At 37.7% G+C, this 18,125-nt stretch overlaps 1 protein-coding gene across 2 annotated transcripts in view; it reads right to left on the minus strand.

The window, feature by feature from the left end:
* The window catches only part of ABCB7 (ATP binding cassette subfamily B member 7), a 168,588-nt gene extending 153,082 nt beyond the window's left edge, over positions 1-15,506 (minus strand). The window contains exon 1 of one of the 2 annotated variants that reach the window (XM_043571069.1): positions 15,306-15,506. In XM_043571069.1, coding sequence (XP_043427004.1) covers positions 15,306-15,473 — 168 coding nt within the window. In that variant the 5' untranslated portion in view covers positions 15,474-15,506. The remainder of the gene's footprint in view (positions 1-15,305) is intronic. The other variant, XM_043571070.1, reaches the window with a different exon arrangement.
* Positions 15,507-18,125: the final 2,619 nt, after the last annotated feature.

The raw sequence follows: 18,125 nt of genomic DNA on the forward strand, positions 1-18,125 counted from the left end.
AATGAAGGTTAACTTCACCAGAAATAAGATGTTAACAACACCATGTACCCCCAAAATGATGCACTGAGAAGGACACACCACTAATGTCTCACTGCTTAAAACACTGTAATATGGCTTCTACCCCCAATCACTACTGAAACTATTTTTTTATCAGAAATACTAATTGCTAAATTCAATAACATTTTGCATATTCATTTTACATACCCTCTCTGTTGCATAACACTACTGACCATTCCTTTCTTTCTGGAACTGTCTCCTCTCTTGACTTCTAGAATATGTCTACCCCCATTCCTTTAACCTCCCTGGCCACTGTGAAATCTTCTTCAACTATTGTTTGATTTAAATACTGGAAAACTCAAGAGTTTCTTCTTTAACCCTCTATTTTGTTCTCATTTTATACAGTCTCCCAAAGGTATCCATAGCCACTATAAAAAAATTACCTCCACAATTACTCTCAAACTTTATCTCAAGCCCAGATGTCTTTGACAAGTATCTACCCCATATATACAAGTGTTCATTAGACATTTTCTTTTTTTTTAATTTTTTTTAACGTTTTTATTTATTTTTGAGACAGGGAGAGACAGAGCATGAACAGGGGAGGGTCAGAGAGAGAGAGAGACACAGAATCTGAAGCAGGCTCCAGGCTCTGAGCTGTCAGCACAGAGCCCGACGCGGGGCTCGAACTCACGGACCGCGAGATCGTGACCTGAGCCGAAGCCGGCCGCTTAACCGACTGAGCCACCCAGGCGCCCCTCATTAGACATTTTCATCATGTCTCACAGATAGCTTAAACCCCACATATCCCATGGTGAACTCAGCATTTTCTCTATCTTCTCCAACCCCTCAAACTCACTCCTCCCATCTTAGTTAATAGTATCACTACTCAGATGCCTAAACCAGATACCTAGGAACTTTCTTTCCTCTTTATTTCTTCTTATCCTGTGCATCAAACCACTCATAACTCCTGTCAACTTTACCTCTTAAATAGCTCTATAATCACTGTCATAGCCTTAGTTGAGGTTATCATCCCTTGTCTCCAATATTACCATTAAACCCTCTAATGTTCCATCCAAACCAAATGTCTCCCTACTTCCAATCTTGTAAGATGGATTCCCAATCCACCTCCAAACTACAGCTTTTCTAAAGAAGACAAGGCATTTAATATCTTTTGTCCTAAAATAACCTTTCACTCACCCACCAAGCCAACTTCTACCTACAAATCCTTCAATATTCATCTATAAATTCTTTGGAAAGTGTTCCCTAACCTCACTAGATTGAGGGTGGTTCTTCACCTCTGGGCTTCCATATAATTCTGCATATACCCCTATGAGAGCATTCATCACACCTTATGTGAATAGTTGGTTACCTGTTTTTTCCTTTAAATTGCAATTTCCTGGAGGGCAAAGACGATGCCTTGCTCATGGTTGTAGCCTCAGTGCCCTATACAATGTCTGCCAAATGGCAGGTACCCAATAAACATTTGCTAAAAGACTGCTGAGGATGATAGTGGCATATTCTTTTTGTAAATGTAGAGTTGTGTTAGGTGGTGGTAAACTCTAAAGACATTAGTGTAGTATGATTTTACTACTTCTGTATGTATTACAATACTGTAATATGTAATATGTAATACATAATATATAAGAATTCATTTAAAAGACAGTTTTCTAATAGTTTTAATTAATTTTTTTTAATTTTTAAATTTATTTAAATTTAAATTATTTAAAAGTCTAACAGTTTTATTTAAATAGATTTACTCTAGCTATTCATCAATGCAATAGAGTATAGTTGCACAAAAAGTCCTAAATAAGTAAAATTCATCTGTTCAAGTTGTGAAAAGCAGAGCTAGTGAGATGAAGGAGAAAGAGATGAATGAAAAGCCTTGGGTTGTCATGTCAGTTCTGTCACTAATTAGCTAGAGTGTAACTGGACTGCTGGATAAGCATTCAAAAACAGATGTGAGGGGGAACCTGGGTGGCTCAGTTGTTTAAGTGTTGGACTTCGGCCCAGGTCATGATCTCTCGGATAGTGAGTTGGAGCCCTGCATTGGCCTATGTGCTGACAGCTCAGAGCCTGGAGCCTGCTTTAGATTCTGTGTCCCCTTCTCTCTCTACCTCTCCCCTGTTCGCTCTCTCTCTCTCTTAAAAATAAATAACAAAAAAAAACTTAAAAAACATAAGTGAGGGTAGCCTACCAACATGAGTTCTATAGGCAGTCCCCACAAAATCGATTACAAAAGATTATGTTTTATTACAGAACCATAAGCTAAAACTGTAATGGCAAAATTCAAACCACTTTACAATTCACAAACTGCTTTCACAATCTATTGTTGCACTTGATCCTCCCCAGAACTGTGGGAGATAAATAAGGTTAAGTCTTTGTCAAATGCCCATTTTATAAAAACACTGAGACTAAGTTAAGTAGCTAAGACAAAGTGATACTCTCCTGTTTCAAAACCTTTCAAGATCTTTCAAAGCATTTCAAAATCATGTCATGATACAAGAATACTTGATGACAAATTCCTGACAATGCTTCGTCAGGACAGGCAGTGCAGGTTTTTTTTTATCACTTCTCTCCTATATTACTTCAATATCCTAAATCCTATCTCCAATCCCTATTTTCAACCTATCTTTCAAACTGCAGCCAGAATAATATTCCAAAAACATATCTGATAATATCATTCCCTATTTAAAATTATCTACTAGGCCAGGCATATCCAGCAGAACTTTCAGTGATAACAGAAATGTTCTATATCTGTGTGGTCAAATACAATAGCCACTTAGTCACATGTGGCTATTGAGCACCTGAAATGTGTCTAGTATGACTAAGCTGCTAGTTTTTTATCTTCTTTAATTTTAATTAATTTTAATGGAATTTGAAATAGCCACATGTGGGTAATGTCTACTGTACTGGGCAGTACAGCTCTAAGCAACAAGAAGTCTTTATTTTTTGGATCCTGGTGAAAACCAATGAATAAAATAGGAACAGGAAAAAATGAAATGTTAAAGCATTTTGTAAACTATGAACACTAAAATTCTAAGTATAGGTTTATACCAAAGTGTTAGAGAATAGCTGCTTTTTGCTTTTTTCTTTTTTCTTACTCTTTCTTCTTTGTTTTCCCTATATTTCCTAATCTTTCAGTACTGTTTTGGTAATTTTTTAAAATACAAGAGCTTCATTTTGATAAAAAAACATGAGTACAGTTCCCTATTAGGCAGCACCAAACATGCAAAATACCTATGTTACATACTAATTGAAGAAACCAGTGAAATGAAGAGGAAATACTGAGACTCAATCTTAAAAGCATTCCCCAATTCCCTAGCAAACTGATAATCAAAAATTAGCTAAATTGAAAAATTATAGAATACTTTCAGGGAAGTTTCTTTAAAATTTTAAAGATCTTTGGGGCGCCTGGGTGGCTCAGTTGGTTAAGCCTACAATGAGGGCTCAGGTCATGATCTCAAGGTTTGTGAGTTCAAGCCCCCATATCAGGCTCTGTGCTGACAGCTTCGGATTCTGTGTCTCCCTCTCCCTCCGCCCCTCCCTCTCCTTGCACTCTGTCTCTGCCTCTCTCTCTCAGAAATAAACATAAAAAAACTAGAAATAAATAAATGTTAAAGATCTTTTTACATTACACAAAATAACCACTGAGTCATATATAAGGATGTACACAAAACTAGAGTTGAACAAATGAACAAGTTAATACAACCTATTAAAAAGGTCAGACCACCAACTGAAAGGCTTACACATGAAACTTTTCTTATAAAATGATAAAGTATCTTTAATAACAAGTTAAAGGTCCCTTACTGTCCTTTAGTTTCACAAACCATCCCCTCTTCAGAGCTACGTTTAAGTATATACTTCCAGGTTTCTACGTATTTGCACACACACACAGTTATGGACTGAACCGTGTCTCTAGCAAAACTTTAGGAAGACAAATTTTAGAAAAGGAGGTAAAAAACCAAAACAAAGAAAATGTCACCTTTTGTAGACAGTTAAATATACATCTATTAAAATTACTAAAATATTAATTAATTAAAAGACCTAATTTTGGTAAAGACTGAGCACCAAGAAAAATAATGCTTATAAGTAAAAAGAAACAATTTAAAGTTATCTCAGAATTGTAAAATTTATGTACATATAACAACTAGAATTCAAGGGGAAAATGGAAAATTACTTAAGAGGTAAGACTGTGGGTTACTTTTCTCACATTTTTATTACATGCAGTTTTGTACAATTAAAAAGGGAAAATATATAAATAAATAAAAAGAGAAGACAATAAGGATCATATACAGAACAGGCAATTTCGCCTCTATTTTAAATTCTATCTTACAACATGGAAGGAACATACTCCTTTTTGAGAAGCCTAACTTTCAGATCAACACTGAGAATCAACATTACTGTATTTTTCATTTAATCAAAGTTTTGATACAAGCAAAATAAGTTTCCATTCCACTTCTATCCCCCACTGCCCAGTGATAAGTGCCCTTTATTCTGCCACTGGCTACTCAGGAACTCCATTAGAAATGCCCCCCAGTCTTCATTATTATATTTATCAGGGATCTCTGATCTCCCCCCCCCAAAAAAAATGGTGTGAAAAATGAAGCATGTATGCCCGTTTTTCCAGGAGAAGGTTCATGGCTTTCATCAGATTCTTGAAGGGCCTAGTACTCTAAAAGAAAACTTAGAAATAATATTATGAACTTTTCTTCCCCCTCATGTTAATTTTAATAACCAATAAACTATATCAATGGCTTAAATAATGTTATTTATTTGACTATTTCCAATAAGGGGTCTTCTGAATTCCTCTTCTCAATCCCCAAAGCCACTTTCAGACTAAGACCTTTATATTTCTTTTCTTTATCATTTATAGGCCAGGTAAGCTTCATCTTTATTTACAACTTTTACAAGCACTGCTGCTACTCTCCACCATCTATTTGGAACCTATTTCTACCTTCATAGATTATTTTAGAAGCTAGCTTTCTCTATCCCCACTCTAATTTCATCTCCCCAACACTAAGCAAATACTAAACTCATCATCAATCTCGTTTTTTCTATTCCTCTTCTTAGATCAACAAGTACTATAAGAGACAGAACAATATAAATTTGCCCCCATTAAAAACTTACGTGAATTTAAATGTAGCCTATGTTGCTACTAGAAACCTACTTACTACCAGTAATAAACTAGGATCACAAAGTAGAGATTCTATTTATACAAAGTCCCTGCAGATCAGAGTCAGGAAACTACAGAATTGGAAGAAACTTTAGAGATCAAGTAGTTGAACCCTTACAGAAACTGAAGTCCAAAGGACTAAACGATCTGTCCAAGATAATTAAGAGTAGAAACAGAGCTCAAGTATTCAGATGTCCTAGTGACAATATTCATTCCATTACACCATGCTATGTCCTTTGTACACCAGTTGTTTATCCCCTTTAATATTTATAAATCAAACTCTTTCAAATTATCTGTATTTTCTCTGGTAAGATTTTCTTACTACTACACTACTACCTCAAGACCCCTTAACAGTTTGCAATACCATTTCTTCCTGGCTTGTTGGGTGAGAATGATACAGGGGACAAGATTGAAAGCTTTACTGAAATCAACATAGACTACACTTCTAAGTAAGTACCCTGTCACTCTCTCTCATATGAAGAACTGAATTGGTTTGGTCCTGCTCTTCTCAAAACCAAGCCACTGCTTCTTCATAACTTATATTTGTCTAATGATTGCAAATTACTATTTAATGATTGTTCATTTGTCTCCTAACACCAAAGCCAAGACTAGAATCCAACTCTTCTGACTGTTTACCAATGTTCTTTCTGCCAAATCACCCCTTTTAAAGTGAGTTGTGATGCTGAATAATATAAACCAGTTCTATCATTAAGATATCTATTTAAATTATAATCAATGGTTATTTGTTCTGCCACTTAGGTCATTTAAAAAGTCATTATTGCTCTCCCAATAAAAAGACTATTAATTTAAGAAATTATTTTTATATGTATATTAAATCCCTCTTCCTGCAACTGAAGTCTATGTTCCTAATGAACGAATGTTCCAGGTAAGTTCAGGTATCACTGAATTATTAGAATGACAGCTTTTAATTTAAAAAAATTGTCCTTGGGGCGCCTGGGTGGCTCAGTCGGTTGAGCGTCCGACTTCAGCTCAGGTCATGATCTCACAGTGGGTGAGTTCAAGCCCCACATCGGGCTCTGTGCTGACAGCTCGGAGCATGGAGCCTGCTTCAGATTCTGTGTCTCCCCCTCACTCTCTGCCCCTCCCCTGCTCATGCTGTGTCTCTCTCTCTCAAAAATAAATAAATGTTAAAAAAATTTTTTTTAATTATTTAACTAATTAATTTTAAAAAATTGTCTTTCAGGTACTTTAAATTTCACTGAATCACCTCTCACCCTCTTAAGTTCCATGCAAATTTTACTTAAAAACACCCTTTTTTCCTGTTGTTTTTAATTTTCTTATTACATTTAATATCTTCTCAGTAATCACTGCCATCTCTTGATATGCATCTTATAATGTAAAACTTATATCTTAAAACTAGGATCTCTAAAAAGCAAAGCAGAATAATTTCATTAGTGTTATTATATTCCACTTCAGTTAATAGGATGTCCAGAAGTAAAGTCTCTTAGTAGCAGCCAGTCAGCAGTGGGAGTACAGGAAGAGGGAATTTTCTACAGGGAGATATTAAAGTTCTCATTCCTTGCCCATGATGTAAACAAATGAAATGTGAACCAGCAAATGAAAACAAAACAGTACCTATCCAAAAGAACTACTAAATAGAGCATACAAGGTAAGTACACTAAAACAAAAGGTGTGCCAGATCTAAATGGAAATTATCTTCTACAAACCAAAGAAAAAGGACAGACCACTTTGCTGCATGCAGTAAGCCAAACGACATGAGACAGTCAAAAACAAATGAAGAGAGTTCCACTTCTGGCATGACAACATAAGGATCTCCTTAGACCCACTCCCCAGGAAAACTGGTAAAAGTTATAAAAGGACAACTATTTAAAGTCCCTAGAAATGGGACTGGGGGCATATAGCAAATGAAGTAACATTTACTCAAGAAAAGCAACTATAGTTCAGTAAGAATAGCAAGTCTGTAGCGTCTGAACCAGGACATACTCCCTGCCTCCCCACTCCCAGTTTGGCAATATGGAAACTCCCCTTGAGACTGGTGCAGCCAAAAGCACAGTACATTACCCCCCTCTCTCCTTCATAAGTTCCTAATCAGAAGACTATCCTCCTGGGAAAGGCAGGATATCAGCATTTTTCGTCTTTCCCCCAGAAACCTATTGCTGAAACTACATGCTGGGATAACGTGGTCAAGAAGGAGGGGCTCCATTGTTCCACACAGCTCCATGGGAGGGACAAAGGCTCTACCTTGGGTATGGTGCCACTGAGAATACTTGATTGCTAAAGGCCCAATCACCCTGACCATGATTCCTAAGAGGCTGGTTCCATACCAGGAGAGGCAGTCAAAAAAAAACTCCTCTTACTCTACCTAGCACTCAACTCCTAAAGGGGAGGTTTAACTAAGAGACAAATGACCATTGTCCCCAGCCCCAGCTACAGAGCTGCGGCTGATAGATTTTTGTCTGGAAGGAGAAGAAGGCACTAAAACAAATAGCTCCTCATCTCTTACCAGAGGAATTGTCTTCACTTACAACTTGATGTGAGGAAGTTCAAGCCTCAGGTTGCTCTCAAAAACAGTGGAGGTTCTGGTGAAAGCTAAGTAGTAGAACACTAATGGAATCATTGGACACAGAAGCTAAACCATAGGTCAGCTGTTATGTCCCAGAGAACCAGAAAACCAAGAAGGGAGACAGATGGGAGGAGCCTGCCTGCAGTCAGAACAAATCTCCAAAGTTGACCTCAGAGCTTTCACTTCAAAGGAACCCCAATTTGACTGCTTCAGTCTGTGCAACAATTTCTGCCTCAAGAAATTGATTTCAACAGTGCAATCTGCCAGCAACTAATGGAACATAACTGGGAAAGAGGCAAAGAAAGCCTCACCAAAACCACTGTCATTCCAGGGTAACTGTGGACATGCCCTTTAAGGAGCAACATAAGAAGCATTAAATACTGTGAAGTGGGAAGCAGGGAGGTGGGTGGAGAGAAACAGCACTAAAATAATCCATCTAGTATTTAACCAAATAAACAAGCAAGTAAATAACAAGAAGCCCTGAGAAGGAGGGGACTAGTACCCAGAGTTACATTATCTAAAATGTCCAGTTTCCTGGGGTGCCTGGGTGGCTCAGTCGGTTGGGCATCCGACTTCGGCTCAGGTCATGATCTCGCAGTTGGTGGGTTCGAGCCCCGTGTTGGGCTCTGTGCTGACAGCTCAGAGCCTGAAGCCTCCTTCAAATTCTGTGTCTCCTTCTCTCTCTGCCCCTCCCATGCTCATGCTCTGTTTCGCTCTCTCTCTCTCAATAATAAATAAACGTAAAAAAAAAAAAAACTTTAAATGTCCAGTTTCCAAAAAATTGCAAGACATACAAAGAAACAGGAAAGTATAACCTATACACTGAGAAAAAAGCAGGCAAGAGAAACTGCCTGTGGTTTTGACCAAATGTCACATTGAAAAGTAAAGCCTTCAAAGTAGTCATTATAAATATGTCCAAAGACTAAAAGAAACCACGTTAAAGAAATAAAGGAAGGTGTGGGGCGCCTGGGTGGCTCAGTAGGTTGAGCATCCGACTTCAGCTCAGATCATGATCTCACAGCTCATGAGTTCAAGCCCCACGTTGGGCTCTGTGCTGACAGCTCAGAGCCTGGAGCCTGCTTCAGATTCTGTGTCTCCCTTTCTCTCTGCCCCTAACCCACTCACATTCTGTCTCTGTCTCTCTCAAAAATAAATAAACATTAAAAAATGTTTAAAAAGGAAATAAAGGAATGTGATGATGATATAACATTACATGAAGAATATCAACAAACAGGAATTATTTAAAAAGAACTAAATGGAAATTCTAGAGTTAAAAAAATACAATAACTAAAATGAAAACTTTACTAAAGGGGATTGACAGCAGATGTAAATTGGCAGCAGAATTAGTGAACTTGAAGACAGAATAGAGACTATGCAATATGAAGAACAGAGATAAAAGAGAGTGAAGAAAAATGAACAGAGCCTCGGAGAAATGTAGAACACTAATAATCACACCAACATATGCATAATGAGTGTACCAGAAAGAAAGAAAGAAAGAAAGAAAGAAAGAAAGAAAGAAAGAAAGAAAGAAAGAAAGAAGAATGATAAAGGGGAAGAAAAACTATTTGATGAAATAATGGCTGTAACCTTCCAAAGCTTATTAAAAAGAACTTATTAAAATATAATTTATCACCCAGGAAATACAACAAACTCCAAGGAGGAAACATGCAAAGAGAGCCACACATACTTTATAGTAAAAACATTAAAAGCCAAAACAAAGGGAACTTCTTAAAAGTAGCAAGAGAAAAAAAAAAACTCCTCACTAACAAGGGGACCCAATAAGATTAACAACTGATTTCTTAGCAAAAACAATGCATTGGCTGGAAGGCAGTAGGATAACATTCAAAGCACTCAAAGAAAAAAAACCTGTCAAGCAAGAATACTATATATTGAAAACTTACTTTTCAAAAATGAAGGCAAAATAAAGACATTCCCAGATAAATAAAAACTAGGAAAATTTGTTACTAACAGAACTACCCTACAAGAAATACTAAAGGAAGTTCTTTAGGCTGAAAACAAATGACCTCAGACTGCAATTGAAACACACACACACACAGAGCACCAGAATGTATAAATGCACACTTTTTAACCTCTTCTTTGAACTGATTTTAAAAAGAAACTATATAAAAAACTTGTGCGCTCTCTCTCAAAAATAAATACTTTTAAATAAATAAAAAATTAAAAGCAACTGTATAAAATAATATGGATAAAAATTAACTGTTGAGCTTACGACCTGTAGCGATGCAATATATTTGCCAATAACACCACGAAGGAGATGGATGGGAGCACAGCTATACTGGCATAAGGAAATGATTCCAGATGCTAAATCAAACACAAGAGAAGATATGAAGAGAAACATAAATGATAAATACAAAGGCTAGTATAACAGGGGCGCCTGGGTGGGTCAGTCGGTTAAACGTACAACTTGGGCTCAGGTCATGATCTCGCAGTCCATGAGTTTGAGCCCCGTGTCAGGTTCTGTGCTAATAGCTCAGAGCCTAGACCTTGCTTCGGATTCTGTGTCTCAGTCTCTCTGACCCTCCCCTGCTCGTGCTCATACACTCTTTCTCTCTTTCTCTCTCTCTCTCAAAAATAAATAAATGTTAAAAAAAAAAAAACAAAAAACAAAGGCTAGTCTAACAAAATAAATATTTACTTGCCTTCCTGTCTTCTCTCAGCTTCTTTAAAAGTCATAAATTATATAAAACAATAATTATGACAATATATTGTTAGGATTGCAACATTTACAGATATATATTAAAATAAAACAACAAAGTGGGGAAAGGAAACTATAACAATACAAGAGTTGTTTCTATATATCACTAGAATTACATTATAAAATTCTTAGAAGAAAACATGGTAATTCTTCATGAACTCAAATTTGGCAATGGATTCTTAGGTATAACACAAAAAGTATGACAAAAGAAAAAAAATAGATAAATTTGACTTTATGAAAATGAAAAGCTTTTGTGCTTCAAAGGACATTATCAAGAAAGTAAAAAGATAACCCACAGAATGGGAGAAAATATTTGCAAATCATATATCTCATAAAGGACCTGAATGTAGAATATATAAAGAATTCTCATATCTCAATAATAAAAAGACCAATAACCCAATTAAAAAATGGGAAAAAGACCTGAATACACATTCCTCAAAAAAAGATATGCAAATGGCTAATAAGCACATGGATAGATGCTCAGCGTCTTTTGTCATTAGGGAAATGCAAATCAAAACCACAATGAGATAACACTTCACACCTACTAGGATAGCTAGACTAAAAAAGTAGGATAACAAGAACTATTGGCATTGTCGAGGATGTGGAGAGACTGGAACCCTCCTGTACTTCTGAGGGTGGTGTAAAATGGTGTAGTCCCTTGAAAACCAGTCTAACAGTTCCTAAAAGAATTAAACATAGAGTTATCATATGATCCAGCAATTCTACTCCTAGGTATCCACTCAAGAGAAATGAAAATTTGTACATGGATGCTTATAGCAGCATTATTCATAACAGCCAAAAGATAGGAAAAAAAAAACCTATGCCCACCAACCAATGAATGCATAAAGGCAATATTGCATAACCACACTGAATATTATTTGGCTATAAAAACAAATGAAGTACTGGGGCGCCTGGGTAGCTCAGTCAGTTAAGCGTCTGACTTTGGCTCAGGTCATGATCTCGCAGTTCATGAATTCGAGGCCCACATCCAGCTCTGTGCTGACAGCTCAGAGCCTGGAGCCTGCTTCAGATTCTGTGTCTCCTCTCTCTGCCCCTTCCCTGCTCATGCTGTCTCTCTTTCTCTTTCTCTCTCTCTCTCTCTCTCTCTCTCTCTCTCTCTAAGAATATTAAAAAAAAATGAGGTACTTAATATATGCCATAACACAGATGCACCTTAAAAACACAATACTACTAAGTGAAAGAAGCCAGTCTTAAAAGACCACATATTATTATATGATTCCATTTATGTGAAATGTCCAAAATGGACAAACTATAGAAACTGAACATAGATTAGTGGTTTCTTAGGGCTGGTGAGGGAGGGAAATGTGGGCGGGGGGGGGGGGGGGAGGGTGATAGGCAAAAGGGTAGCAAGTTTGTTTTTAAGGTAATAAAGATGTAAAATTGGCTATGGTGACAGTGATACGTATCATTACATATACTAAAATCCATTGAATCAGGGCATCTGTGTGGCTCAGTTGTTTGAGCATCCTACTCTTGATCCATGCTGAGCTTGGAGCCTGCTTAAGATTTTCTCTCTCTCCCTTTACCCCTCTCCCCTACTAGTGCTCTAAAATTAAAAAAAAAGAAGTTAATCATTGTTAATTACAAGTGTGCTGATTGATTTTACAAAAATAAAAAAATAAATAAAAACCACTGAATTGCACACTTTAAATAGGTGAATTATATGGTATGTGAATAAATCTCAAAAAAGATTTTTTTTAAACAAATGAAGAAAAGTATATGATCAGGATCAGGATCAAGAATTAACTCTTTAAACTTAGATAAAAAGCACTGTGGTCTAACCACATACCATATAAGTATTGTTGAAAAAGTTCTATCACTCATAATTCATGTCTTTTTATTTTAGGGAGAGAGAGAATGAGCACGAGTGGGGGAGAGGGGCAGAGGGAGTTCAGCACAGAGCCCGATGCTGGGCTCAATCCCACAATCCTGAGATCATGACCTAGGCCAAAATGAGTCAAATGCTCAACCAACTCAGGTACTCATCAGGCACCCCAAAACTCACGTCTTTTTAATATTAACTAATGTAGTAGAGAGGCAACTGTATAATAAATCATTACAATTTAAATCTTATCATACTTTAAATCATTACAATTTAAATCTTACAACACTTACAATTTTAATAAAAAAACTTTTATGTTTAAGGTGTTTCCCTCTATTAACAGTGCTCTAGTGTAAGTATCTTTACAATTCAACATTTATTGTATGTTTAATGCCTGCAAGAGTCTTATTTACCTTTATATGAATACCTGACAGAGAAGGCAATAAATGAATGAATGGCCTTAAAGGCTGCCATTTATCTATACTAGGACTTAGTTACCTCATCTGCAAAATTAGAAGGCTGGACATGATCTTCTCTAAAGCAGCACTGTTGGACAGAACTTTCTGCAATGATGGAAATGTTCCATATCTATGTACCTTTTTAGCCCTTGGAATGTGGCTAATGCAACCAAGGAATTAAAATTTTAATTTAATTTAAATTTTAACAGCCACATGAAGCTGGTGACTACCATATTGCACAGTAAATAATCCAGTAAATAATCCTGCGTGAAAAACACATTTTACAATGCATCCCAGTAATCGCATACACGTGGCAAAGTACATATACACATAAAACAGTACATAAAACAATACTTCCCTTAATATGTATAAAGCAGACATTTTCTTTCTTATTCTACTGAATTTCATATAAAAAAAGACTGATCCAACTTATTAACATGTTTCATAACACTGCACTAAGGGATCCTTTCAGCTCTAAAATATTATGCTATATACTAATGATTGTCCTAAAAGTATGAAAGCCTTATAACCATTCCTTCATCTCCCAGTTAAATCTACATTTTTTCAAATTATGGCAAGAGTTGCATGCCTTTAAGAAGCAGAAAACAAAAGTAACATCTTTGTTTTTTCACATTTTGGAAATGGTAACCACAGGGAATGGTAAGATGTACAGAAGACAGTGGAAGAAGAAAGTTGTGGGGACAGTGTTCATGAAAAGAGAGAAATTTATTTCCATCACTTCCTCTGAAACTCCCAGTAACTTCTCCTTCCCCATCCCCCCAGCCTGACAAAGTCCTACAAATATTATTTTAACTTCATTAGGCTTATTAGAGGACTACAGAATAAGAATGGTTCCCAAGAGGTCATGTGTTACAAACTTTCAACTGTATTAGTTGAACAAAATAAATTAGTCATATTAGCCATATTAGCCATATTAGTGTTTTAAAACCTTTAATAAAATGATCTGGATTTGCTTCTAGATCTAGCCTGATCTGCTGCTTCTATCCTGAACTCTTCAGTAGCCTAAACTACATGCAGTTCTACAAAAGGTCCATGCTCTCTCTTACCTGTGGGCCTTTGCACACACTATTCCCTCTTTAGCTAATTTCTCTTAATTTTTTAAGGCCTTGGCTTAGTAGATATCAGTTATTCAAGGCATTTTCCCACCTCAAAATTAGATTAGATGCCCTTCAAGTACACTCTTTTAGTACTCTGTACCCTTCCCATCATTGCACTACTGTGTTATAATTGCCTGTTTACTTACCTTTTTCCCTTACTAGATTTTAGACTCTTCAAGGACAGGGCCTGTATTTTATTCTGCTGTAACCTCTACTGCTGTAAAGGTGTTCAATAATCACTGGATGAACGAATGCATATAATTTCTCCAGCATTCCACATGCCTAGTGTCATTTCCTATTCTCCCTGCTTAAAATGTTCTCCTCAGTTCTATCACCAGAATGAGATCCTCTCTATAATCTGGTCCTTAATTATCCCTATTTCCTCTAGATGCTTACTGCCCTTATTGTTTATACTATTCATTTGATATTTAACCTACTTACATCGTTTAGTTATTCTTGTAATACATAAATACAAACTCCTTAACTAAACTGATCAATCTTGAAGGCATTAATGTATGTTTCTCTTGGTACCCTCATTATCTAGCATAGTGCTATGTACAATGTAGACATTAAACATCTGTTCACGTGGAATCAAAATTTATGAGGGTGCTTCCCAAACAAAACTGACAATGCTTCAGCGATACTGATGAAGTGGTGGCAATTAAACGTTTTGCCAATATATAGGAAATAAAAAGATATACCAAAGTACAAATATGAATATTTTTTTGTAACTGCTAAGAGAGAATTATGGACACAAATTAAGAGGCACTATAACAAAAACTACATTCATTAATTAAAGATAAGCAGCCTTATGGCTTCCAAAGCGACCTGTGTACACAGAAGAACACTATTTTCAGATCAAAAGACAATCGTGTTTACATACGAATTTAGGGCGGTCTATGTTTTGGAGAGAAAGATAGGTATGGTTTTTGGCCTATCAGGAAGCACTGTCAGCAGAGAGTTAACTGTGCCAACTCAGCCTCTTGTTTACAGGTAGTTCGGCTGTCATGTTACAATGTTCCCCAAATACTACTTTCAAGAGAGTAAAATCTGTACCATGGCCATATTAGTCCCAAATTCCATTACGAACTTTGGAAAAGTTGCCAGTTTTCCTTGCATTTAGAAAGGTAAGCAATCTGGGGATCCCGTCTACCCCATCTTTTAAACTACGAAGGGCGGGGGGAGGGAAACAAACACGTAAATCCTTTAAGAATAACTAGTGCTCCAGGTGCCCTCTGCCCGGAACCTTCCGTTCCATTCCCTTGCCGTACCACAAAGGTTTTCTTCTCCCCTTCCTCAAATTACCACCCCTAATTTCCTTCACTTACTGTTGTTCCGAGTTAGCCCTGACAACCTTTCTTCTTGGCTTTCTCTCTGACCCGAGGACATGAGAGCAAACTTTTCCATAGGTCCCTTTGTCCTTCACCCTACTCTGCCACGTGAATGTCATCTCACCTGGGAAATTCGAGCAGCTCCCGAGGCGCCGAGCTGACGTGATCTCCGCTGAGGACCTGCACCGCGGACAGAGACTAGAGACCGAATCAGAATCGCCACGTGCCGACGCTTTTCAAAGGCAGTCGCTGCGGCTGCCCAGCGTGAAGAATGTATCACGAGCAGCGCCATCTTGAGCGAGGAAAGAGGAATCTAGAGCAGAGAATTGTGGGACGCTGGCGGACTCCACTCAGCTACCTTAATCTTCTCTCCCCTCCCCCTCATTTTCTCAGGGCCCGAGACCGGAAATAGTTTCTCTGCAAGGAGTCAGGTACTTGGGCTTAACAGCTATATTTTCTAGGGCCTTTGAGTGCTTTACACAACCGGGAATTGTAGAATAACGTCTTTCTCTCTTTTTTTAGATTTGCCACATAAAATACAGGATGCACAATTAAATTTTAACTTGGGATCTAAAACGAGTCATTTTTTAGTATGTCTCAAATACTGCATTTGCTAAATCCGCCAACCCCTATCTTGTCCAGTCATTCCACTTTGCTCTTACAGCCTTCAACTCAGTGCAACGCTTCACTCCGTTTTCCTTCTGCATATTTTTCTCTTCACTCTCTTGTGCACTAACGCTTAGATTAAATTTACAGATACTAATTTCCCCAGGGTGGAGACTTCAGGAACCTTGAGATTGACTGGGTTTCGGGCTTATTCGTTTCGCGCAATCCTTGGAGCAGTTTTCCTTTGGTCTGTTGCTCTTGGGACACACACACACACACATATTTACTCTGCTAATTTGCATCTCTTTCTAGCTTTTCCATTTGGTTTCTGCAGCATCCCTAATTACTGCAAAACAGCTAGATTGGCTAATGGATGGTAAAGTGAAAATGTATGGAGGAAAAGTCCATTTTTAAAAACAGGTTTATCTTCTTTTTTTTACCACTATCATCAAGCAAAATGATACCGAAATAAATGTTACAGTTTTCCAGAAAACTGCATTTCCAAATGTCAGCGTTGCCTAAAACCCTGTAGACAGTGAAGCAGTTGCAATTTTTTTTTAATTTTTTTTTAACGTTTATTTATTTTTGAGACAGAGAGAGACAGAGCATGAATGGGGGAGGGGCAGAGAGAGAGGGAGACACAGAACCGGAAGCAGGCTCCAGGCTCTGAGCCATCAGCCCAGAGCCCGATGCGGGGCTCGAACTCACGGACCGCGAGATCGTGACCTGAGCTGAAGTCGGACGCTTAACCGACTGAGCCACCCAGGCGCCCCAACAGTTGCAATTTTATATACATTACTGCGTTCTCAAAGTTTTTACACGAGACAGGTAAATAATTATGAACTCCTTATATAGAGGCATGATGGACTGTTAAGTCTGATGAAGACAAAAGAAATGCATGGCCCATGTAGTTACTTTGTTTCAAGATTCATCCTACACTCAGGTTTCCAGAGAAGAGGATGCTTGAGCAGAGTTATTTAAAGAATAAAATTTCCAACTGAAGAGGCTGAACGGAGTTCCATGTAAAAGAAATGTCATGTTTAAAAGCAAGAAGGTATAAGAAAACATTTCCATGTTCAAGATTCTAGGGAGCATATGCTAGAGTAGCAGGAGAGAACCTCGGATAAGCAGAGGCCTGATGGGGAAGGACCTCATATTTCATTCTTAGAAGTTAGTGCTTGATACTATAGCCAGTGGAGAGTTTTAATCAGGAGAGTAACATGATCAGATTTGTATTTACATTATACCATTCTGGATTAAGTGGAAAGGTCGGACTGAAGGGAGTTCAGATTGGAGTCATGAAGTTAGTGCAATAGCTCAGTTATAAAATAAAGGCCTGAACATGGCAGTAGCAGTGGAAATAGATCAGTTCTAGAGATATTATGAGATAGCATTGACAGGACTTACTAATTGTATGTTTCTAGTTTATTATTGTCTTGTTAACAGATTAGTAATGGTCTCTTTTATTAATGCCTATGTCATCATCAGTAAATATTTATTCAGCATAGATTCTGGGTTAGAGAGCAACACTCTACAATAGAGAAACCCTAGACTCTTCCAGCAATTTCTTTTAGGGCTGAATATTGCCACTGAATCTTTCTACCCAGGTAAAGCATTGTCCAATAATGCTCTATTAAAAAAAAAAAATATATATATATAATATATATATATATATATATATATATATATATATATATATAGGAATCATGGCACCTGGGTGGCTCAGTCAGTTAAGCGTCTGACTTCGGCTCAGGTCATGATCTCACGGTCCATGAGTTCGAGCCCCACGTCAGGCTCTGTGCTGAAAGTATAATGCCCCCAATTTCGAATCCAAGAGACCACCAAGGAGCCGATACCGATGCAAACACACGAGGGTTTATTTGCAAGCTCGAGCTTGGGCCCAAGTATACCTGACACAGCAGAGCAGGGACTTGGACCCCTAGGTTAAGAGGCGTAGCAGTTTTATAGGGACCAGGGGCCAGTGAGATTGTAACACACACAGAAAGTTGCACATTCATGTCAGTCCACACGCAGGTGGCCAACTGAATTACAATTTACCATATAGTAACTGTTTGAACTAGCCTATCACTCTGGTCAGAATTGGCGCGCAAGTTTGGCAGGCAAAAGGCGGGGTTTGCATTCTTGGGCGGTTAGGGGTTCCGCATTCCTATTTGAGCCTGTTTCCAGTAAGGGTGTGCTCAGCGGCTTGACTAGGGTGGGGGAGTGTCTTAAGCAATAAGTGGGTCATGTGGGGGTTATACATGAGATGGTGGGTGTAGCACAAAATGGAGTTAGTCTTGCTCTGCTTGTCCAGGGGTAGGGGATTTTTGCAAAATTC

Source organism: Prionailurus bengalensis, chromosome X, assembly GCF_016509475.1.
Source record: "Prionailurus bengalensis isolate Pbe53 chromosome X, Fcat_Pben_1.1_paternal_pri, whole genome shotgun sequence".
NCBI classification, from domain to species: Eukaryota; Metazoa; Chordata; class Mammalia; order Carnivora; family Felidae; genus Prionailurus; species Prionailurus bengalensis.